Consider the following 17,793-nt stretch of genomic DNA (forward strand, 5'->3'; position numbering starts at 1 on the left):
TTGTTTTAAAAATGCTGACTTTGCCAAACCTTTAACAGGACAATGCATCCTGGGAGAAATAAACCATAAAAAGTATCATATTTTTGTTTGAAGTCTGTTACTTGTGTCCAAATGAACTAAAATATATCATTTTTTTTAGATGTTTGATAAATCCAAATAATAAATGTATTTGTTTCTTTCAAATGTATTTGTTTCTTTCTTTCTTACATACAGTAGGCAAAATATATCAATGAGAATAATGCAAACTTCCAAATTCTGTTTTGGTCATGTTTTCTGGAACTGAGGACCTGAAAAAGAGGAACTGAAAAAAGGAATACACTCACACTGGGTTGAGAACAGTTTTATAGAAAATGAGAGACGATACACAGATGTTTGCAAAAGACATGATTAGATAGTAAACAGATGGAGACTGGATAGAGTTGCCTAACCCAATATATATTGTACACTGATGGATGACAAATAAAAATCTTATTTTTGTTTGAGATAATAATGTTCTAATGAAACATATTTCATATAATTGACATTAATCAAGACACTTCCCGTTGCTCTTTTATGCTCTGGCAGCATTTATTTATTTATTTATCTTTTGTCCCCTTCACTACAAATCAATTCTGCGGTACATCTGACTGATCACCTTTATCCTCTGATGAAACATTTCTACCCCGATGGACGCGGTCTCTTCCAGGATGACTCCGCCCCCATGCACACGGCCTTCGCACTCTCTAGATCTCTACACAGTCGAACCCAAAATCTATTGCCTCAGCTATCTGTCTATTTATTATTTCTATTTTAAAATGTGAACCAGTGCAAGTGCAACTTTTAGTCCTGTTGAACCCCTTGACCTAGGCTGGAGCTGAAATCTTTCCCCAGTTATCCAGGTCAGGACAGGTTTATGTGGGAAAACACCATCAGCATCGAGACTCATGACTCACTCGAGAAAGAAAATCGACTCACTGTTGGACAGTGGAGCAGAAATCACTGGTGGTCAAATGGAGGTCAGACTTTAACAATCTAATGTCAGCGTACTCCGGATCAAATCACAGGCATAAAAGAGATTAAATTAGCAAAGATTAGAATGCTCTGTATAGACCATGCTAAACTAATTAACCTATTATGTCTATACACTGCAGGTTCACCAGATCAATGCAAATATACAATAAAATGAGAAGGCGTAGTAGATACTGTGTATATTCCTGACGTAATTGTAAAAAATAAAAAATAAAAAACCCTTTCAGTCCACCACTATTTAATTACAGCTAGAATAATAGCATCATTTTAACTCTATGAATGATTTTTAATTTGTACAAATGTGACAAGAATGGAAAAATCTTGTCTAGGAACTTTTAGGAACAGCAGAGAAGTAGATCTTGTTCAGTGACTTGTTGAAAGGTCATTACTGTGATTATTATTATTATTATTATTATTATTATTATTATTATTACTTAAAATAAGTAGAATTACTTGTAAAAATTGAAATTATTACTGATACTTAAGTTTCATGCTGGACAGTTATATAGACAGATATATATAGTTCTAGGCTTTTAAATGGGTGGAAACCTTTTGCATGGAAACCTCTTGAAAGAGAAACACTCTGTTGTAGGGTTTTCTTTAAAAATTTGATAGGATTTCACCTGAGGGACAATCTGAAATGGGTGCTAGATGGAATCTTTTACATAACAGTGAACCCCAGATACACAGCAGCACCACCTTGTGGTGAAAATACATACATACAGGAGTTCAGAAAAGTCTTATAAAACTTAAGCATTGTGGGTAAATTTGAGGTCAGAAAAGATTGAACAAAGCAATGGTAACTACATACATAGAAAAAAAGGGTTCTTCAGTGAGTCCTTTCAATAGTTAATGGTTCTCAGTGTACTCAATGGGTTCAATTTGGTACCGTCTCTAATAGAGAACCTCTTTAAAGTAGGGTTTTTCATGGTACCTTATTTTTATCACACACTTTCTCTCCCAATTTTGTTACCTTCCCACTCACCAGCCAGACCTGCCCTATGATATAACAGTTACCAATGATGAAGGCTAGCACGTGATTGGCTATTGCTGCTGTGATTGACAGGAGAGAGAGAGTTATGTCATCTCTCCCACCCAGAAAGCACAGCCATTTTTTTCTCTCCTGGACGACCCCCTGATCTACATAGTGATCCCATAAGTAAAGACATGAAATCATTGAAAGTTATAACACTAAACTATATTTTCAAAGTATACATACAGTACATATTGTGTTAGTGAAAAACCTCCTTCAATATACTGTAAAAAACTTAAAGACAAAACATTTGGCTAGTCAGAATTATATTTCATTTCTCATAGCGGTCATGAAGGTCAGTCCGGAAGCTGGGTCAACATCAACAAGCCAGTGAGTACCGGTTGATTCCTGAAGCGTGCCTACAAGCTGAGATAACCAGAATTCTTCATGAGTGAAGTCACAGAGAGGAAATGACAACTATTACACAACCGCAGCAGTGACAAAACAAAAGGAAACTGCAATCATTCAGCCAGAACAGCAGTATGCAATAAACAGAAAGGACCGAAACAATGAGCTTGAATGTGACACTTTTCAAATGTAGAACCTAATTTAAAGCTTCATTTGCAGGATTAAATCATTAAAATAAAATACAAACGCACGAAATACAAATCCGAGTCTGTTGACACAAAAGTAGCGTGCTGAAATTAGGATCAGATTCTGGAGCACTTGAAGGAAAACTAATGCAGTATGAGTAAGGCTTTAGGTGAAGTGCACCATGCTGTCCTCGCACTCCTTCGGCACGATCAGCTTGTAAGTATGGCAGGCCAGTTTGTAGTTATGTCCATCATTGTTGTCCCAGTATTCAGTACCGAGGACGCGGTAACAGATGGCGAACTCCAGACTGGCTCCTGGTTTCAGGATGAACGGTGGTACGGGTAAGCGAAAGCGAAACACGTCTGACTGCACATGATCGTGTTGCACAGAAGAAACCCAGCACGCTTTACACTCAGCGCTGCTTTTCCAGTCTGTGAACGAGTACCGAATGCTGACCTGTTTCTCAAAAGCCAGGTTGAGAACTTGCGCTGTTCCAGTGATGCCCAGTTCAGAGCAGTGGACTTGCTCGAGGCAAACGCGCCTATGACACAGCCGCTCCAGGAAATCAGGCTCACTGCTGATGTTCTCGGGGAAAAACGGCTGAAAGAAGGGCAGTGAGAGCTCTAAATGTTTCCCGGATACAAGCTCAGAGCTGGCTACTAACCTGTTTATGACATGATCTGGAACTGTGGGGTCTTCGCCAGCCTGGAAAAACTTTACACGCTCCAGCTCGAGGCCCAAACAGTCGACGAATCGGACTTGCGAGCACCTACGAGTCGTGGTCTTGTCTGTGGAAGGGAGAGAGCGCGCTCTTCTCCTCATGATGGTCCTCGGCTCAGGTTCGCAAGAGAAACTCCGGCGGGAGAGACGCTCTGTCGGAGCAGGAGGATGAGGACGAGGACGAGGGCTTGGGGGTCTTATTGCCACCGGTTTCCTTTGAGGCGGAGGCTGAGGGTTGTAGATGTCACGGAGGCGGATGGTCCTGGCAGGTCGTGACACTTCACAGTGAGCGCTCAAAAACGGCAGAGCCGGCGCCGAATCTCCAGGAAACGGGTTACTGCTAGACACTGACATCTTTGCTGCAGCTTTATGACATAACAAAGACATCATTAGGATAAAAACTATAGATTTGATCATTTATTTTTCATTTTCTCCAACCTGGGTGAACTTTATTTAAATTACAGAGGGAGTCAACTGTAGAATTATTGGCACCTTTCATGAAAAGGAGAAAAAATATATATCAAAAATCAATAACATGTAAATATATCAAGACAATATATAGTTTTATTTTAACATAATATTTTTTCAAACATAGGTTTTATTTTCTTTTTTGCATTTTTCCTGCAAAAATTCTACTTTCAAAAATACTGGCACCCCCACAATTAAAATGATAGGTTTCATCAAATCAGCACACTGAAAAATTCATCTCAGAACTGATTAACCATTTCTGTGTTGATCTGGATGGACTGTACATTTCTGGGATCTTTATCATCCTGAAGGATCCATCTACACCCAGACTTTAACCTCCTGGCAGAAGCAACCATATTTTGGGTTAAATTCATGATGCTGTCAGTCTTACATTCAAGCTATTGCAAACTCTTTGAAACTCTCTTGATTTTTTTTTTTTTATGGTATTTTGAACTGGTTATGTATTTTTTTATATCCATTCTCTCCTTACACCCAGGGTTCCTGGGATAGGCTCTGGCTCCTCTGCGACCCTGACCAGATAACACGGTTATGAATGAGTACCTGGTACTTCATAGAACTGATGATGCCATCAATCTGTTGCAAACTTTACGAATTTGTTTTTGTTTTTTTGTTTTTTTACGAATTATGGTCTTGATTGGTTTTTAGTGGTAATTTGAACTTGTTATGTATTTTTTTAATATCCATTACATGTGCAGATCAACAGGTATCAGTGTTTTCCGTGGGCAAAGACAACAAGAGAGCAGAATTAATTTTCTCTCACAAATGACAACTGATTTGCATTCATCGCCCCCCTAACCCCAAAGTATTCTTTAGGAGTGTAAATCATTTTGTTGCATATCTTTGTGAGAGACGAATGAATATGTAAAGATGAGACAGATGAGTTTTTACAATAATTATTTTTGTTAGAGGAAAGATAAATAGTTTCTCCGTGTGTACATGATACGTAGCATTTCTGTCCATTCCCTTGAAGGGTGCCAATAATTGTGAAATTGACTTTAAAAAAAAGAGAAGAAAGAGCTATTACACAGTACAGAACTCAGCATTTGCTGCATCCCTCTTTCCAGCTCCAGCTGTCAAGCCATTACACCCACTGCACTACTGCATGCATTCATGCATGTTGACTAACTCCACACCCTGAGTGCAGCTGATCTTCTAAAACAGATTTCTAAATTGCACTTGACAATAAAACCCACCTCATAAAGAAGGCAGACGTCGTTTAAAGGCGTATTTACACGTCGTGCAGCGGTGATTTAATTCCGGCTTATACAGGGGAGACTCAACCACCTCTGACATTTAGAAGCAGATCCCACCGGGAGGTGTAGTTTTAACCCAGCACTGATCTGGATTATTATTAGAACAAGGCGCTGGTGAAGAGACTGTCGACATCGCTATAAATAATGCGCGCGCTACCGTGTGACGGATAATTTTTACATACAGTCAGGAGTCTCCATGATATTGCATATTTCCATGAGTCGCACCACATGGTGTGTCTGATCACACGGTGTGAACTACAGTTCCCAGAAAGCAGCGCGGCACACAAGCCGCACGTCCACATCCAACATCTGGATTAGGGCGCGTGCACCGATAATAATTACAGTCTACATTTGTCGGGAAATGAGCTCGTGCGGGCTGAATAGAAAATTATATCCTACACGGTGACTAATTAAGCTCGCGTGTCTCATTACGGATAGATGATCTGGTCAGGGATGAATTATTTATCGCAGGTAAACAAGGTCCGATCTACAACAGAGTGATGACAGGAAATGGTGATTAATGGTGGGGTGTTGTAGACAGCACCCCCCCAAACACACACACACACACACACACACACACACACATACGCCTGTCAGTATTTAAGCAAACGCGCTCCGACCGCGCGCGCGCGCGTCTGTGCGTTATAGCGCACGGTTATAGCTATGATATGAACAGGTTCTTACAGCTGGAGAGACATCAGTGCAATGATGGGGACAGTGCTGCAGGAGAGGACTCGACACAATGACCACAATCATCTCCCGACATGCAATAACCGAGCAAAGAGGAAAGCTTCAGGATCCTCCTCAAGGTAACATCCATTCGTCTTTCTTTTCTTTTTCTTTATCTTCTGTTATTGCTTCAGGTGCAACCCGGTTTCGCGCGCGCCATCACGGCTCTGTTTCACCCATCTGAGTTATGTTTATTAGTCAAGTTAGGTGCGTTTTTTTAAAAAAAAAAAATTGTTCTCCGTATAACTCATAGCTCATATACAATGCAACAAAATAGTGTTTCTTCAGGACCATGGTGCAGCTCATAACAATACAGTGGTAATGATACAGGACAGTGAGAGACGAGTGCAAAACATGCAATAAATACTCAGCACGATAAATACTCAGGACAATAAATACTCAGGACGATAAAAAAATTCACAGGACAATAAATATTCAGGACAATAATACACTGAATGATAAATATTCAGGACAATAATACACTGAATGATAAATATTCAGGACAATAATACACTGAATGATAAATATTCACCGAATGATAAATATTCAGGACAATAATACACTGAATGATAAATATTCAGGACAATAATACACCGAAAGATAAATATTCAGGACAATAATACACTGAATGATAAATATACAGGACAATAATACACTGAATGATAAATATTCAGGACAATAATACACTGAATGATAAATATTCAGGACAATAATACACTGAATGATAAATATACAGGACAATAATACACTGAATGATAAATATTCAGGACAATAATACACCGAATGATAAATATTCAGGACAATAATACACCAAATGATAAATATTCAGGACAATAATACACTGAATGATAAATATTCAGGACAATAATACACTGAATGATAAATATTCAGGACAATAATACACTGAATGATAAATATTCAGGACAATAATACACTGAATGATAAATATACAGGACAATAATACACTGAGTGATAAATATTCAGGACAGCAAATACTCATGATAATAAATACTCAATACAATTCATACTCAGATTTATAAATGCTTAGGACAATACTCAGGACTACAGATACTCAAGGGTGATAAATACCCAGGATCCTAAATACTCAGAGCAATGAATCTTCAGGACAATGAATCTTCAGGACAACAAATACTCAGCATGTTAAATACTCAGGACAATAAATACACAGGACAATAAACAATCAGGAGGATAAATACACAGGATGGTAAATACTCAGGGCGATAAAAACACAGGATAATAAATACTCAGAACATCAAATACTCTTGACAGTTAATACAGATGATGATAAATACTCAGAATAAAATAAAAATACATATTCAGGACAGTGAATACTCAGGATAATAAATACACAAGACAATAAATACCCAGGACAATAAATACCCAGGACAGACAATACTTAATTAGTGAATTATTATTATGATACAATATATTATTACAACACAGACTCCTGTAATCACTGTGCATGTTGTTTTATTAACAGTCGGAGGAAAACTAACTCTGATGTGCCTCAAAATGCAGAAAAAGACTCAGTAAAAGATACTTTGGCCATGGAGAATGTAAGTAGGCCTTGTGTACACTGCTTAAACTTTAAGGTGCATGTAGTTTCCTTTTTCTGCATGTCTCAGTGACTCAAGGAAAAAAAATATTATATACTATGTATAAAAAATTCAGATATTTTGGGACAGTTTTTTGATAAAGATGTTGACTATGTACATGTGAAGGAAAAATGTTTTCAATTTTAATGACACAAGTCATTTGGGACAGCATGGCAAAAATGTTTATTTATTTATTGTTTACTTCTTTATAGTATCACTAACATACATAATGTAATGAATAACGTGTCACCAAAACACGAACATGTCCTGCGATGGACTGCTATCCCATCCAGGGTGTAATCCCACCTCATAAAAGGATAAAGCGCTTTACTGAAGATGAATGACTGAATGAATAAAACATAAACATAACAACAGTAATAGGTTAAATAGCAGGAAATTATGAACTATTTAACATGAATTATTAATAGGAATTATCATCTAAGGAACAGTTTGTAAATGGAATACATTCTCAAGAATATATGATTTTATATTTAGGGCATCTGGTGTAAAAACTGTGCCAAATCAAACATGCGGACCAGTGATCCGCTGTGGCGACCCCTAACGGGAGCAGCCAAAAGAAGAAAAACATAAGGTAGTTGGCAGATTCTAGTTGGGCCAAAAAGTGATCACTGAAAGCAGAAGAATCACTATTTATTTGGCAGTGCTGCATGACCTATTATCTTTCTCACACAAGTTCTTTAATTTGTAATTTATATCTGCAGTTATTAATATTTCCCCCTTTAGGGATTACACGCAAGTGAGATGAGGACAGTATCTACAGCTGTGGTTATGTGAGATTTTTAATTATGTTAAATGATCATATATTACTGTATTCGGTGTTTTGCTGTTTGAATATTATAGCAGAATTTTGTTCTTTAGTCATCCAAGAGAGATCCTGAGCAAGCCAAAGTACAAGGTGTCCTCCATAAAAAATCATCCACTGGACAGACGCTACAGACAGAACACATGGCAAAGCAGCGAAAAAGATACAATGCCATCTCGCCTTCCTCCTGTCCCTGTGCCAAGACACGAGTCGACTGATCGAGTGACACACGAGGACACGGACAGCGGCAGCGACCTTTCAGACACGGAGAGGCTCCCACAGCCTGCGTTCACCGCTGATCCTCCGCTGCTTCACCTACGAGAAGAAGTCATCGATCCCTCCGACTTCCAACCTTCACGTGCTCTGTCTAGGTCACACGCCGTCTCCCGTGACAGCTACCCTGACTTCTTGCCTCCGCCGTTTAACTCCTGGAGTCTCCGAGAGCTGGCAGTGTATTTAAACACGGACGGGAAAAACGTCCCTCGCTCGAGACCTGTCAACCAGTTCGAGAGATACCTGGACCGACTTCTGCAGCTAGAATGGCAGCAAATCCTGACGCTCCACGAGGAGAGCAGCAAGTCCACGTGGATTGTACGGCGTAGACTGCATTCCAGCCTCAGCGCCCCGAAAAGCATCCTGCAGTGCCAGCGTGCCTTCCCCTTCACCTTACTATCTTCTGTCCATCCACAAAGCTGCAACCGTTACTCATTCTCCGTAAGCACGTACCCTCACCACTCGCGTCCGCTGACGGAAAAAAGTGGATTTTCTAGGAGGAGCAGCAGCGAGACTCGGGCTAATGGTCTCAACAGACTCAGCGATTCTTCCTTGGACCATCTGAAACGCATGCAGGCTATCGGGAACATCCGTAACCCGCCAACACACAATCCTCATGTCAACGGTCCTGCAGGTGTAGATCCTCTGAGGAGAAAGAGCTCAGGGGGAAGGAGCCGCTCCTGTGAGGACGAGAGCAAAGCTGGTTGTAGAAGAGCAAGACCTGAGAGAAGAACAGAAGCTGGCCGTGAAATAGACTCAAAATCATTAGGTGCGACCGGTTCTGAGAAAGAACCAGTGGTTGGAAGGACTGCTGCGAAACACAAGCATGTCGAGTTTGTTTTTCAGAAACGAGAAATGACACGAAAGTTCTTCACTTCCTAAGAATGTTCTAGGAACCATCTCTGATACACATTACGGTTTAGAAAATAAACATTCCAGCAATTTAATATGGAGATACAAACTCCAGCAACTGTACTAGAACCCTTAAACCAAGGTTCTTCAGTTTTTCCCCTTTGGTGGAACCTTTAAAGATTCTATGAAACAGAGCGTTTGCCTCTTTTCCGAACTGCATGAAGAACCCCCAGAGGAACACCTTCTCTAACAGTACAGGATTAAAATATAAAAAGAAACTATTTCTGTCTATAATTGGCAAGTTGTGGAAGCTAATTTCTTTACATAAATGTTATTTTACTCTCATACAGAACAGGGTTTCAAAAAAGGTCTATGGTTGGATAAGGGTTCTTCGCTTCATAAATGGGTTCTAGGACATATCTAATAGGAAAACTTTGTTCAAGTTTTCGACATAGAACCTACATTTAACGGTTCCCCCTAGAGTTACAAAAAAAAATGCTTTGGGGTTCTAGATTACTGCTGATTATTTACTTTGAGATAATTATTTTTGATTAATAAATTTCATCTGCATTCGTTGTATTTCTCAACCAAAACCTGAAGAAATCAAGACTGTTACTGTTTGTGGTTTACTTTACTGTTATTTTAAACATCGTTAATTTTCTGCATTTATTTATTTATTTATTTATTTAAAAATTATTATTATTTTTTTTATTTTAAAGTTAAATCAGTATTTAAGAGTACACACAAAATTATACACAGTCCAAATTTATACAAATCGAAATTACAGATTACAGTTTTACAGATATAATTTCAAGAAAATATTTTTTTAATTGGTGTAAATTAGTGTTTTTTTTCCTGGAGTACTAAACAGAATACTGTTATCATGTAAATCACAAATGTTCACGGTTACTAAATCATAATCTTCTCCCCATACCATAAATAATCTCCTTTTCTTTTTACAGCGTATTATCTTTAATAATCTTGTGGTTGCTGTTCTGTTTACATACAGTCAGTGCAAGTTTACTTTATTTAAAAAAATAAATAAATTATAGTATCTGTATCATTTAGTGTGATACGTTTAATATTACTTTACTATACCTAAATATTGTTTAAATATATCTGTTGTTGTCTTCCATTATTCGAATATTTCTTATATTTAACATAATGTGGAGGTCAGAGACTATTCTTTATGGGGAGCAAATATCAAAGTTTTGAGCAATATTTATTATTTAAAATCCTCTGTTAAAATATTGAATATATTTTTTCAGAGTTGCGATAAAAAACTTAAGGAACTCTAAACATTCCAATAAGTCACTTTATCTCACTGTAGCACACTGTATTTATACCTCTGCACAAGAACAAATGTATTTTTTTTTTATTATTGCTGGATGTTATTGTTAATTATGAAATTATATAAAAATAGTTATTTCAATAAAATTACATTATAACAATATTTGCCTCTGTTGGAAGTGCTTTATGAAAAAAAAAATTTGTCTATGATATTTATTATGAGAACTCTAAACAGAATAAATACCTCAGTTATTAAACAAATGTAAACTAATTTTTTCATCGCCATTTCCTTCCTAAAAAGTAAGCTACCTGGTTTTTAAATAAGGAATAAAACAATCCATATTGTGATGTTATTGGAAAATAGTCAGTGATGATGAAGCAGAGTTACTGTTACCACTCTGAAGTTGATTAGTTTCCTATAACAGCATGTCACGTCGTACTTTCTCTCCTTTTATAGTTACATTTAACGTTGTGGAACATCTGCGAGACGAGTTGCTACTCTCACTTACACTATAGCAGCTATAAACAGTCGTTCTCTCACCAGCTTCTGTTTTTTCTCTCTATTAAAGCTAATAAGATTTTAAAAATGCAGTTTGTCATGTTATTGAGAAAGCACAATGTGTAAACTCCTCTGTCTTGAAGATCTCCTCGCTCTTCGAGAAGACTTCGCTATATCAACAATTACACACACACACACACACACACCGTTGATTATTTTCCTGTAACAGCAAGGCATGTCATGTTTTATTCATTACATAGTATATATTTGTTTATTTAATGTGACATGTGACATTTAATGTGACCTAGTCCTGTGCATTGTAGTGTTTGCTCTAACACTCAACTAATCCGCTGATAAACAACACTTTCTGAGTTGAGGTGTGTGTGTGTATGAGAGAGAGAGAGAGAGAGTGAGTGTGTGTGTGTTAGAGCAGAGAAAATATTAATAATACAAGACAAGGGGTACTCCAGGAACCTGAGGATTAACGATATAACTATTTTAGATGTCCTTATCGCGGTATACCGGTTTATCGTCAGACTCTTGTTAGTGATTTAGAACAGCAACAGTGACCTCTAGTGTCGAGTCCTGATACTGCAGCCAGCTTTAGCTTATCAACAGGAACTTCAATATATTGTTTCTTATTCATTTCACATCTGAATGGGTTAAAAAAGAGCTATGTGTCTCTACAGGGTGTCCAGCATCACAGAAGAAAATAAAAAACGGCAAAACAAAAGCGTTTATTTACAAACTTGCTTAATATATTCACTATTTTAATCAGTATCATTTTAATCAGTAATTCCTATGAGTCGAATTAGTATTATGGATTTGTTATTCCTTGCTCGGTTACATCATGGTCTGTAAAAATAAAAATATATATACACACTTTACTTGCACTTTTATTTACTTCATTAAAACGGACACCCTGAAAATTAGGCGGAACTCATTTGAACAGTCGTTGTTTCCCTGTACAAGGCGGAATTATTTTGCAGGGTGCAAGCTCTTCCTGCAGGAGCACGATGGATTCTCAGAGAGTGATGGATTATCTGATGGAAGTAGAAGTCGCTGCTGAGGATGTGCTCGCTGACAGACAGCAGGTAAGAGGCATAGTGTGAATATTAATTATGATTTTGAGTTTGAAGTTAGCTAGAAGCTAAACTGGCTATCGTCCACTGAGCGCAGATTGTGGACCTGGACGCGAGAAGAAACAGAAACCGAGAAGCTCTGAGTGCTCTGAGGAACTGCGCTTCTGATAACGGTAACGCACTAAACTGCAAGATTTTACACGTCTGGTGAAGTTTTATAGCAAAGTCAGAACATGACAGAAGTCTTCATTTGTTGTATGACGTTATTTCCTTCCCTTGTCCTTACATAGCATAGCATATACAATAGCATATAACAAAGCATAACAACACAACATATAACAACACAACATAATAGCATGTAACAGCATATGCAATAGCATATAACATAAAATAACAACATAACATAATATATAACAACACAACATAATAGCATGTAACAGCATACACAATAGCATATAACATAAAATAACAACATAACATAACATGTAACAACACAACATAACAGCATATAGCATAGTATAACATAACATATATCATAGCATGTAACATAACATATAACAACACAACATAATAGCATATAACATAACATAACATGTAACAACACAACATAATAGCATGTAACAGCATATACAATAGCATATAACATAAAATAACAACATAACATAATATATAATAACACAACATAACAGCATGTAACATAACATAACATATATCATAGCATATAACATAACATAAAACAACACAACATAATAGCATATAACAGCATATACAATAGCATATAAGAAAGCATAACAACACAACATAACATATAACAACACAACATAATATCATGTAACATAACATAACATATATCATACCATATATCATAACATATAACATAACATAATAGCATATAACAGCATATACAATAGCAACTAACATAAAATAACAACATAACATAGCATATAACATATATATATATATATATATATATATATATATATATATATATATATATATAGCACATATAACATAACATAACATGTAAATAGCAATAACACAAAATAATAGCATATATCATAGCATATAATATAACATAACATAATAGCATATAACATGAAAAAACATAGTATATAATATTGCATATAACATAACATCATATAATATAACAAAATAACACAATATAACAGCATTTAACATAACAACATAGCATATAACACAGTATATACCATAACAGCATTATAATATAATTATAATATAATATAATTATAAAATAATATATAGTTATGTTAGAATTAATTCAGCATTTTAGGTTGTTAGATTCTGGTTTTATTTTTAGAAATGACTTTAAGTAAAACGAAGTTGTATGTCAGAGTGGTGTAAGTTTGTGTGAGAGTTTATGTAAGGAATAAAACACAAGGTGGCATGCTGTTACAGGAAAGTAATCAACCCTGAGGTGGTGTGATGAAGCGGAGTTACAGTGGCCACTCCAACGTTGATTATTTTCCAAAAAGAGCACATACCCAAGTGTTTTATTCCTCTTGTACCACAGCAGTTTGTCAGCGGCTTTGGGCAACATTTTTTCCTCTTTGTTAAAGACAGACACATCATACTTTTTATCTGTTTACGGTTACTTTTAATGTTGCGGAATGCCTGTGAAACAAGTTAGTTCCTGTTGTCATTTACAACTATAAACAGTTTTTCTTTCACCAGCCTGTCTTTTTCACATTCTTGGAATAAAATAAGACAAAATAATGCAGCTTGACATGTTATCAAGAAACCGGGAAATTCCTCTGTCCTGAAACCTTTCCCGTGTCGGAAAACTTCCTGTTCCAAAGTGCTGAAAATGGAGACTCCTTCCATAAATGTTGAATAAACGTCTCCTCACAGAAAACTTCAACAACGATTACACAACTTAACATGTTTCTTTTTTTTTAGATTATAACCAGTGTATTAGTAGCAGCAATTTGCAGCCGCACTACTGTCGGAGCTGCTGTTATAGAAAATTAATCAACACCTTCTGACCAATCAGAAAGAAGAATTCAACAGTGCTGTGGTGTAAATTATTTTATGCATTTGCATGCAATTTCAGCATTTTTATTCATATTAATTACAGACAAAGTCAAGGTTTGCTTTGGGAACATGTTCATTAAATTCCCCAAGGAGAGCACCAAATCCATGATTCAGAAAGGTAAACCTAAACGCCATGCTCTTCCAACACTTCCATTATTATTATTATTATTATTATTATTATTATTATTATTATTATCATTATTATTCACTTTCTCCTCCACAGATCAGGAGCAGCTGGAGCAGGAGATAAACGACCTCCGGAAAGGTCTCAAAGCAAAAGTAAACCGGCTCAATGATTTACAGGGTAATCTGGTCTTACAGTAATGTTAAAAGTTATGCGCATTAATATAACACACACGGCACCATGCTTTCTTGTTTACGATCAACTCCAGAATTATTGGCACCCTTCAGGAGAATGTGTAATCGTTTGAACTTACCTTTCGTTTGGCAAAAACTTGTGCATTTTTAAAAAGAGAGAAATTTGCTTAAACATTTGTCAAGAATTATTTACACCCCAAAAGAATATTGTAAATGAAAACAATCAGTGATGCTTTGGGGCTGTTTTGTGGCATCATAAATTGTACTAATACCCAGATATATATATATATATATATATATATATATATATATATTTTTTTTTTTTTTTTTTACTATAGATGAATGTTTCAGCAAGAAATGATAGTAATGATGCAAAATAAAAAAAAATGTTGTGTAAATGCTTCTACGAAATAGATTTCTTCATCTCCAGGTTGAAAAAATGAAGCCCGATGTTAGTGTTATTCATTTTATTTCTTAATTTTGGCAGCGCCAGTAATTCTGGTCCCAATAATTCTGGAGTCGACTATATGCCACTATGTTTCCAAGTACATTGGTAGGAAATTGCATTTCCCAAAGCTGAGCACTGTGTTAACTCCTCACACAGTGTTAATCAACATTTTCAGAAATATTAGCAATGAAAACGTTTGTTTTGTTTTGCAGGGAAGCCTGAACTGAGGGGATACAACCTGTCTCCGCTGAGCGGCGATGAACTCAAGGCTATTAATAGCATCCTGAAGAGATAACATCAGCTTCAATTTAACATTAAAACGTGAGGAAGACGAGGGACGTGGGGTAGTTAAGATCGTATGAACATGATGACGATGATGAAGATGATGATGTGTGAAAATGCCTTACACACTGCAGTGATGCACTGGAGAATATGCAAACTAGCATTCCACAGCGTTGCTAATCCTGCTGTTTCACACACCCTATCTGTAAGATCTGTTTTGTACTGTTTAGACTTGAGTGCAGAAGTTTGCACGCCCTTGCTGGGAAATGATGACCTCAACGAGACACTGACATTTATAGACATTCTTTCATTGTTTAAAATAAAGAAAAAAAAAAGGGGGAAATATCTTCTATGGTGTTTCTGACTGAGATGAAATGTGTTCTGCTGTTTGTTTTGGATGTTCTTGCAAATTCCTTCGGTATATTTTTCTCCCCCCAGTTATTTTTCTTCCAGTCTTTGGCCGTGTCTTGCTGTGCGTGTTTCTGAGCGCGTTCTCCAGCTCTATGAAAGGTCAAACTGCTTGAGTTTTAGGACTTGTACTGTATGAGGGATGCTCCACATAACCTAAGACTAATAATAAACACGTGTGCTCGTTGATATGGCGAATTTTATTTATTTTTTTTAATGTGAGTAGACGGTATATGTATAAAAGGAGTCTCCAGTGTCAGCGCTTTGTAACGTTTTTCCTCCATGTTAAAGTCTTCAAGCCAGATGACTTTGTAGTTTCTCAGTAACATGGAAAGCTGCGTTTTTTCGCCCTCTTATTAACTTCAAGACAGAAAAAAAAGAGAGGTTGTTGAAGGAATTGCTTTTTATAATTGCTATAATGTATGTAATAACAACAATTAAGTTGTCTCCTGGACGTTCCACAACATTATATGTAACAAAGTGTTAAAAAGTTCGTTAAAAAAAAAACAATAAATTGTAATCCCTGAAAAATTGCTGCGATTTTAAGAGGAATAAAACACTTCAGGATTTGCAGTTATAGGAAAATAATCAACTTCGAGGTGGTAATAGTAACTCCACATCATCACACCACCCCACTGTTGATTAGTTTCCTATAACAGCAAGACATGAAGTGTTTTATTCCATAATTAGCAAAGTGAACATGTTTGAGTTTTCAGACAGGAATTATGTTTTGTAGATTTTTTGAAGGGGTGCACAAACTTTTACACTCAGCTGTGTGTGTGCAGTGATTTCTGATGTAAAGATGTGATGATATTAATGTACAGTCAGTTGTAAAGCTATACAGAATTCTGATTTACCTGATTTATTAATTATATAAATAGTGGTATTGTATTACATATGAAGAGTGTATACAGGAGTGTATTCAGCCACCAGGGGGCAGTATTCCTGCAGTGTTACACACTGTGTGCAAAGGGGTTATTGTGTGTTTTGTATGCTTGTTTGTGGGGTTTTGCTTTGTCCACACATCACCGGTTTAGGTTTTGGAAGCCACAGTATAATTGTATCCTGAAGGAATGTTGTGTTGAAGCCATAATAGGAACAATTTAAAACCTCCAATAAACAACGTTCCTCCTTAAATGCGTTAAAGTTTTGTGGCTCCTGAGCATTTACACTCTTATTGGAAAACTGTGAAGCTGGAAAAAATTGGCGTGGCTCAGTGTGTTGCAGAAAAGCGGTCAGGATTAGTCGTAACTTCTCAAGTGGACATACACGGACACACACATACACGAAAGGTAGCAGGCGACCACCATGGCAGAACATTTAGTGTATTAATCAGGCTGCAGCAGGGAGTGAAAAAAAAAAACACTCTGGGGAAAAACAAGCACCTGGAGGGTGTTAACTTTTTTTTTTTTTAAACTATAGGGTCACCCTAGAGGGCACTTTTTCTCTCACATAGGAGCACCTATAGGGCATTTCATCTCATTTAGTCGCATATAGGGGAGCCTATATCGCACTGCATCTCGTTTTCTCCACTGGAAGAGCACTCATTAGGCCACTTCATCATGTTTCCTCACACATAGGGGAACCCTATAGGGCAGTTCCTCACATATTCTTCACTGGAAGGGCACTCTAGAGGGCAGTTCTTCAGGGTTCCTCGCACATTAGGGAACCCTAGAGGGTATTTCATCATTTCTATTTTCCATTTGAAGGGTTGCCATTAGGGCACTTCCTCACTTTCCTCCAATGTAATTGCACCCTAGAGGACACTTTTATCTACCCTAGGGGCAACTTAGAGGACACTTTTGCAGTTTTTTTTGACCATGCATCAATCCCCCCCTCCCCCCAGGTCCAACAATGCCTGGTTGCGTAACATTTAATGAGCTGCGAGGAATATGAAGCATAAATATTGTTATGCTACATGTTCTTGTGGTTGTTCTGTATAAATATATCTGCAAAACAATGGGAGCAAGTTACCCAGTTTGTTTTATACAACCCCCCAAAAAATGTATGAAATATCTATCACATTGGGGGCACGGTGGCTTAGTGGTTAGCACGTTGGGGGTTTGAATCCCACCTCCGCCCTG

General features: G+C 37.0%; 3 protein-coding genes across 5 annotated transcripts; 2 read left to right on the forward strand and 1 right to left on the reverse strand.

The window, feature by feature from the left end:
- Positions 1-307: 307 nt before the first annotated feature.
- ppp1r3db (protein phosphatase 1, regulatory subunit 3Db) lies at positions 308-5,193 on the reverse strand. Its single transcript, XM_026932885.3, has 2 exons — positions 4,978-5,193; positions 308-3,660 (listed from the first exon to the last, which is right to left on the reverse strand). The coding sequence occupies exon 2, from the start codon at positions 3,647-3,649 to the stop codon at positions 2,741-2,743; it is 909 nt and encodes a 302-aa protein (XP_026788686.3). The 5' UTR covers positions 3,650-3,660; positions 4,978-5,193; the 3' UTR covers positions 308-2,740.
- A 157-nt stretch (positions 5,194-5,350) lies between these two features.
- On the forward strand, positions 5,351-11,109 carry fam217bb (family with sequence similarity 217 member Bb). Of its 3 annotated transcripts, XM_053227323.1 has the most exons (5): positions 5,789-5,846; positions 7,268-7,343; positions 7,878-7,974; positions 8,127-8,173; positions 8,262-11,109. In XM_053227323.1, the coding sequence occupies exons 4-5, from the start codon at positions 8,145-8,147 to the stop codon at positions 9,358-9,360; spliced, it is 1,128 nt and encodes a 375-aa protein (XP_053083298.1). In that variant the 5' UTR covers positions 5,789-5,846; positions 7,268-7,343; positions 7,878-7,974; positions 8,127-8,144; the 3' UTR covers positions 9,361-11,109. The 3 variants fall into 3 exon arrangements, with proteins under 3 accessions (XP_026788636.3, XP_053083297.1, XP_053083298.1); XM_026932835.3 differs by lacking the exon at positions 7,878-7,974 and having other exon boundaries at positions 5,351-5,846; positions 8,262-11,108; XM_053227322.1 differs by having other exon boundaries at positions 5,774-5,846; positions 7,268-7,974.
- Positions 11,110-12,075: 966 nt separating this feature from the next.
- Positions 12,076-15,898, forward strand: pdrg1 (p53 and DNA-damage regulated 1). The gene is made up of 5 exons (XM_026932780.3): positions 12,076-12,213; positions 12,299-12,374; positions 14,297-14,371; positions 14,477-14,557; positions 15,232-15,898. Exons 1-5 carry the CDS (start codon positions 12,136-12,138, stop codon positions 15,312-15,314), a joined length of 393 nt encoding a protein of 130 aa, XP_026788581.3. The 5' UTR covers positions 12,076-12,135; the 3' UTR covers positions 15,315-15,898.
- The last annotated feature ends 1,895 nt before the right edge of the window (positions 15,899-17,793 follow it).

This window comes from Pangasianodon hypophthalmus, chromosome 20 (assembly GCF_027358585.1).
Source record: "Pangasianodon hypophthalmus isolate fPanHyp1 chromosome 20, fPanHyp1.pri, whole genome shotgun sequence".
NCBI classification, from domain to species: domain Eukaryota; kingdom Metazoa; phylum Chordata; class Actinopteri; order Siluriformes; family Pangasiidae; genus Pangasianodon; species Pangasianodon hypophthalmus.